This window comes from Alosa pseudoharengus, unplaced genomic scaffold, assembly GCF_046254945.1.
Source record: "Alosa pseudoharengus isolate Yale_2024_CS ecotype anadromous, Long Island Sound unplaced genomic scaffold, YU_APseudo_1.1 YU_APseudo_1.1_scf_20, whole genome shotgun sequence".
In the NCBI taxonomy this organism is placed as follows: domain Eukaryota; kingdom Metazoa; phylum Chordata; class Actinopteri; order Clupeiformes; family Clupeidae; genus Alosa; species Alosa pseudoharengus.
In genome coordinates this window covers 26,014,501-26,022,000 of record NW_027468664.1, presented here as the reverse complement: position 1 = coordinate 26,022,000, position 7,500 = coordinate 26,014,501, and the positions used below count along the sequence as shown (strand labels likewise).

Sequence of the window (7,500 nt, the reverse complement as noted above, 5' to 3'; positions counted from 1 at the left end):
TGTGTGTGTGTGTTTGTGTTTATGTATGTATGCATGTGTGTGAGTGTGTGTGTATGTGTGTGTGTGTGAGTGTGTGTTTGTATGTGGCATGCATGTGTATTTCTGTGTGCATGTGTATCTCTGTGTGCGTTTGTGTGTGTGTGTGTGTGTATGTGTGTGTATACTCACGGGATGCCAATCTCGAAGATGTTGTTCTGAATGAGCTGCTTCCCAAGCATGATGATACTGAGCTGGATACATAACTCAATGAGACAGCCACCTGGTGCACACTACACACACACACATACACAAACACACACACACACCAGGCAGATATTGTTTAGGCAGTGAAACTATTTAAAGTCTCGGTTACACTTTACTTGACAGTATCGACATAAGAGTGACATGACACTGTCATGAACGTGTCATAAACAAGTCATAAACTTTTATGACATAACGCTTTTTTATGACATTCGGTTTTTGTCATAACAAGTTAGGGTTAAGTTTAGGGTTAGAGTTAGGGTTTGAGGTTAGGATTAGGGTTAGGGTTCATGTGTCATGACAGTGTCATGTGTTCATGACAATGTCATGTCACTCTTACTGTCGATACTGTCAAGTAAAGTGTTATCAAAGTCTCTTGATGAACTTAGCACAGAGAGTTAGACATAGTGGACTATTTTGAAACACACACACAAACACAAACAAACATGTCAACGTGGAGAACTGATGATCTGAGAGCAAAACAACTACGAACAGCAGGGAGACACAACACACCCTAGAGGCCAGTTTAAGTACTTATAGTATAGTTCACTATACAGAATAATAGTTATAACGTCTAATAATAATAATAATAAAAATAATAATTTGCTATACAATACAATAAAATAATAATAAAAAAATATAGCCGCAAGCGGCAGTGGCGGGCCCGAGCACCTGCGGGCCGCAACCCGTGACATTACAAAGCACCGACGTGGTGCATTTGTAAAATGTACATATTTGATGTGTGTGCTATTTGTTTTTGTTATTTTCTGGCACATTTACTTGCTTGGCCAGGTGGGGGCGCAATGCAAGGCAGGCCCATTGTGTGTCATCATAATCATAATATAAATTAACCTGAGAAATTTCAGATTATTCATTTTAAGCAAAGAACATTTCTGAAACACTTTTTGGCCATATGGTGGCGCTATATTAGGCATTTGAATTACACATGTGAATATCATCACAATAATGATATCCAATATTTTGCAAAGTTTCAGATCAACCAATATAGGCATTACCAATTTCTGGCACATTTTCCTGCTTGGCCAGGTGGTGGCGCTTTGCCAGGTAGGCCCATAGGGTCTCTGGATATCATCATAATTATAATATCTATTAACCTGAGAAGTTTCAGACCATTCATTCAAAGCATAGAGCATTTCTGACATGTTTCCTGTTTGGCCAGATGGTGGCGCTATGCTAGGCATGTGAATTATATGTGTGAATATCATCAACATAATGATATCCAATATTTTATAAAGTTTCAGATCAATCACTTAAGGCATTGTCCATTTCTGGCACATTTCCTACTTGGCCAGGTGGTGGCGCTATGCCAGGCAGGCCCATTGGGTTTCTGAATATCATCATAATCATAATATCTATTAATCAGACCATTCATTTAATGCACTGTGAGTTTATGACACATTTCCTGTTTATATGGTGAGATCATGACATATTACAACATATCAAAAATCCCTTCACAATTTAACATCAGCGACATCTTGGCATAATGTTTGCCAAATTTCACATGAATCTGTCAAACCGTCTAGGAGCATTAGTGTAATTGTCATTCTTTCTGTTGCCAGTTGGTGGCGCTATGCCAAACATGCATTATGGGCATGTGAATATCATTATTAACATGGTTTTCAATGACCTGTGAAATATAAAACATTTCAAGCCATGCATGGTGAATTATGACACATTTATTATTTATGTGGAAGGGTATTAAAATTAACTAGAAATGCAATTCCAAGGAATTACCAGTGCATGAAAGTAAAGTAAAGTTGTGATGTAAAATATCATGTATAGTTAAAACATAATACAGAGATGGTTACTACGGTGATGCTAGGATAGACATGGTGGTTGCATAGCTTAATAAAAGTTGATAGTTTAAAAGTAGACTGAATGTAGATAGTTTAAAAGTTGTTGATAGACAGTTAGTTTAATAGATAGTTTAATGATAGTTTAAAAGTAGACCATTTAAAAGTTGAAGGTAAATAGTTTAAAAATTGTTGACAGACTGGAAGTTTAATGAATGTTGATATTCAAATAGTTTAATGGCTGTGTATAGGTAGATATTTGACGATAACTGAAAGTTGGAATGGCTCTGTTTGCTAGTAGTTATGCTAAGATTTTTAACTATGTTAACCATGCTACTTAGCTAATGTTTTATAGCAGTGCTAACAATGTTAACATGCTAGCCATGCTACTTAGCTAATGTTTTCTAGCAGTTTTGCTAAACATGCTAACAATATTAGCAATGCTAACAATGTTAACCATGTTACTTAGCTAACTTAGCTAACGTTTTCTAACAGTTTTGTTAAACATGCTAACTATGTTAGCAATGCTAATATGCTAACTATGCCACTTAGTTAACTTAGCTAATGTTTTCTAGCAGTTTTGCTAAACATGCTAACTATGTTAGCAATGTTAATATGCTAACTATGCTAACCATATTATTTAGCTAACTTAGCTAATGTTTTCTAGCAGTTTTGCTAAAAATGCTAACTATGTAGCAATGCTAACATGCTAACCATGCTACTTAACTAACTTAGCTAACATTTTATAGCAGTGTTGCTATACATGCTAACTATGTTAGCAATGCTAACATGCTAGCCATGCTACTTAGCTAACGTTTTCTAGCAGTTTTACTACACATGCTAACTATGTTAGCAATGCTAACATGCTAACCATGCTACTTAGCTAACATTTGCTAGCAGTTTTGCTAAACATGCTAACTATGTTAGCAATGCTAACATGTTAACTATGTTAACCATGCTACTTAGCTAACTTAGCTAATGTTTTCTAGCAGTTTTGTTAAATATGTTAACTATGTTAGCAATGCTAACATGCTAACTAGCTACAGTGGGTAGGAGTCATAGTTGATGACAAGTGTTGACATAGTTGATGACAAGTTAAAAGTTGTTGATAGACAGTTAGTTTAATGATAGTTTTTAAAAGTACCGGTAGACTGTTTAAAAGTTGAATGTATATAGTTTAAAAGTTTAAAAGTTGAATGTAGATAGTTTAAAAGTTGTTGATAGACAGCTAGTTTAACCCTTAGAACCCTAAGCTGTTAGGGCATTTTCACTACCTTCATTCATAAGGATTTATTCTGGTCATTGTAAGTGCCACACACACATATTATATATTGTTTTTTTTCAGCAGAGTCTAGGCTATTCAGATCTGCCATTATTTCATGTATTAGTAATAACATTGATTTTATTTTGATTTTTAAAGATTTAAAATACAAAAAGCATATTATAAAAATTCTTATATTTTGACATGTATCTCACCACAGCAAGCTCATAGCTCTACGTGCATTTCATGTGTGTGTAGGGCAGACTGTCCTGAATCAGGCAATATAATTGCCATGTTGGAGGGATACTCTGGGGCTGAGCAATTTACAGAAATATGTGGTGTGTGATTTACGGAAATAAATGCCATTTTTTATTTAGTGATGAAAAATGACCTTTCTGCGCTCCATATCTGTGACACGAACTGATCTGACCTGACTTGACCCGAGTTTGCGTGTTAGCCTGTGTGTGGCTATGGTGTGTAGGCACTCATAATGATTCTCAACTTATTACTGCATTGCCATGAACAAAGTAAAGGCAAAAAGGTGTTTCTTTGTTGAACAAATTGGGATGCAATGTGAGCCTTGAATTGGATGCCATGCAGGAATTTGCTAGGATCTCAAAACCGGATTATGAACATGCTTTGCCATAGAGAAACACACGATAGCGTTGGATTATGCTTTGCCACAAAAACAGACAAAAACGTGGTAAGTCCAGCTATATGAAGTTATTATTTTGCTGTCACTTCGTCTGTTTTATAACCCAGAATGATGTACTTGGTATCAAATTATAGCTCTGTGTCTCCTCTCTCATCTGACATGCGTGGCATATCTATCCGATCACGGGTCCGCGAGTAATTCAAACGAGAGTAATTAGTGTGCAGCATTGGCTTGTGTACATGACGTTATTATTTTGCAGTCATATTGTCTGCATAAGCCAGAAGGATCGATATACATGGTGCCAATGGATAGCCCTGTGTCCCCTCTTTCATCTGATATGCTTGCCATATCTATGCGATCACGGGTTCGTGAGTAATTCACACGAGAGTAATGGGAGCGCAGGTGAACGCAGAGAAGTATAGACTGTTAATATGATGCAATTTGATTTAATTTCATGATTTTTTTTTAATTTTCATACTTGATCGTACAGACAAGTGTGTAGTCTCGTTGGAAAGTCCCACTTCTGCTCTGTCACGCAATAAAGGTTTCATCTCGCTGCGATGAACGGTTCCGGAGCAATGTAACATAGAAGAAAGGGTGTGTTTTTTGACGCACTTTGCGTCAATCGGGTTCTAAGGGTTAATAGATAGATAGTTTAATGATTGTTTAAAAGTAGACCGTTTAAAAGTTGAATGGAAAAAGTTCAGTAGTTTAATGGGTTAAATTGTTTAACAGTGAATTATTGTAGTGGGGACTTTTATTTTGAAACAGTTTTGGCCAGAGGAAACAGTTGAATAGGATGTGTAGTCTTAATTGACCCAGATTGTATGCTTAAAGCCTGAGGCTGCAGGTGGCCTGAACACCTGCCATAGGATTCTAATTTCTTAATGGCCGTATAATGATGTCATAATCGGCAATGTTAAGTCTATTGGGATTTTTAAAAAGTTTTTCTTTAATAGTTTAAAAAGTATAAAAGTTTCAAAGTTGAAAAGACATAGCAACCTGTTTGAAGACCTACGTTACAAAGTTTAAAATGAAGTTTCTAAGTTAAACTGTTCAAGAGAAATTGCGTACGGAAAAAGTGGTAAGCGGAATAATAATAAGAAGTTGCCTAGGAAGAACAGTACAGTGCATTTTCATTCACTGTAATAAGAAGAAGTTGCCTAGGAAAAACAGTACAGTGCATTTTCATGCACTGTAATAATTTCGCCATTTGGTCAAATTACAACATATCAAAAAAAAAGACAAAAACAATTTATAATCAGGAACATCTCGGCGTCATGTATACCAGTGTTTCCCAAACTTTTTTTCTGGCGACCCACTTTTTAAAAATGACAGACCATCGCGACCCATTTCACTTCAAAACTACCCTGCAACCACCAATATTGTTTTAGGCCACAGGTTCTCCAACTTTTCTATGCCTCCCCCAGCCATACATTGCTATAGGATCCCTGCTTTGAACACGGTTGTGTTGCATTTTGAGCACCATCAGCGTGAAAAGTTGGAAATTCATTCGTCAGCATAGTAAGCTGTTCCTGTATTTCTAAAAAAAAATGTTGTAGGCTACGTTGCGTTGCAGACAAATGGGTCCATAACACTGTGGACGTCAATTCCAATGTAAACAGCAAATAACTCAAGTCATTATATTGTATTGTTGCATTATATTATATTGTATAGTCGCAGTGGCGTGCACAGACATTTTGGGGGGCAGGTGCTCAGGAGGGGGGGGGGGGTTACTTTTTAGCGCACGTGGAACACTTAAGTATTTAAAAAAAATTACACACACATGTTGACTATTGGATATCATTATGTGCTGCAATTAGTAAATCAATATGCAATTAAGACAATAAAGAGACCAAAATGTGTTAATTTATGTTGCCTAACAAAACCTATACAACAGAAAACGTTCGTCTTAACACATAGATTTGCAATTGCAAACTCTACCGAAATTATTTGTAGCCTATATGGTCGTCCTCACGTTATCTGTCATTGACTTGGGCTACAGCGTAAAACTTTATCAGGTGACCAGTCGGCTAAAAATGCTTAGTTGTTGTATGAGACATTTTACTGCAACAAAATGATTACAAGTTGGGCTTAGAGGGCAAACTGTACGATTTTACTTGATCTGTAAGACAATAAAGAGACGAAACAGTACGAGAAGGAGTTATAGTGGGCTACTGACTGTTGCATTCATGTAATGTCATTACATGAATGCAGATGGGCATTTTTCACAGGTAATGGGGAACTTCCCGTTTCTTCTGTCACAAATGAATGTGTTAATACATGTTGCCTAACAAAACATAGGCTATACAACAGAAAACGTTCTTCTTAACACATAAATTTGCAAAATCTACCGAAATTATTTGTATGTGGTCGTCACGTTATCTGTCATTGATTTGGGCTACAGCGTAAAACTTTATCTAGCTTTATCTTACTAGTTTATCAGGTGACCAGTCGGCAAAAATGCTTGTTTGGTGCTGAATGAGACATTTTACTGCACAACAAAATTATTACATGTTGGGCTTAGAGGGCAAACTGTAAGATTTTGCTTGATCTGTATGTTATCTGGCTGATGGGGCACGGGAGAAGCAGCCTGTCAGCGACCATGCCTGCTATCTGAAGACGCTTACTGAACTGCTATGGTGCTGCGCAACTGGCGTGCCCAGCGCGCGACCGCGCGAGTTCACGTGACAAAGGAAGAGAGATAGGCTGGTCGGGTGTGCGCAAGGAGGTGGCTCATTTCGGGGCATTGTTTTAGTCGTTTTTAATGGCTCAGGTTTTCAAAAGATAATTTCAAAACCGACCTCAGTAAAATCTTAATAAAATTAGTAATTAAAAAAAACAAAAAACAAGTTTCAAAAGGGCATTTTCGTTGATAAATGGCAAACTTCCCAGTGCTTTAGCACCACCTCGTGTCTATGTATGCACGCCTATGTATAGTCGTTATATCAGAACAAGAGGCGTTTGCGCAATAGCCGGAAGAATGCGCCTTTACTTTGGAGTTAGCGAGGTAGAAAACGAGAGGAATAGTGTTTAAAATGCCCATTTAAATTGTAGACTATAATGCACTGTTGTGCATTTTAAATCAGAAATAAGAATGTGAGGAGGTTGCTATTAACTTTAAAGATTGCATCTGCAATCGAAACTGTATGCAAATTGAATGGCCTTATGTCCGGTCTATGGATGTCTGCTTTAGTTGACAGCACGGTCACTAGATTTTAATCGGTAAAGTTGAGGAGCTGGTATCTATTAATGTTCGTGCAAATAGGCGGATTCATGTCCCTTGCCGTTTGCAACTGCGAGATACATGGCAGGCGCCCCACAGAACGGTTTCATTTTGAGAGGCAGATATCCATGCTGGCACCCCCTCTGCGATGCGTTCGTTTCATGCGCCAGTTTCATTAACTTTTATGACAAAACCATGACTGTGGTAGTTAACAATCTACATCCTAATAGAAATACTGTTAGCTTTCCTGGTATCAAATGACAAATGGTATCAGTTAGGCCTATAACACAACATAAATTGTGCT

At 37.3% G+C, this 7,500-nt stretch overlaps 1 protein-coding gene across 1 annotated transcript in view; it reads right to left on the bottom strand.

Moving 5' to 3' along the window:
• The window catches only part of ano2b (anoctamin 2b), a 131,872-nt gene that overhangs the window by 45,676 nt on the left and 78,696 nt on the right, over positions 1-7,500 (bottom strand). Inside the window, exon 20 of the mRNA XM_076297204.1 lies at positions 169-269. Within this exon, the coding sequence (XP_076153319.1) occupies positions 169-269 (101 nt within the window). The remainder of the gene's footprint in view (positions 1-168; positions 270-7,500) is intronic.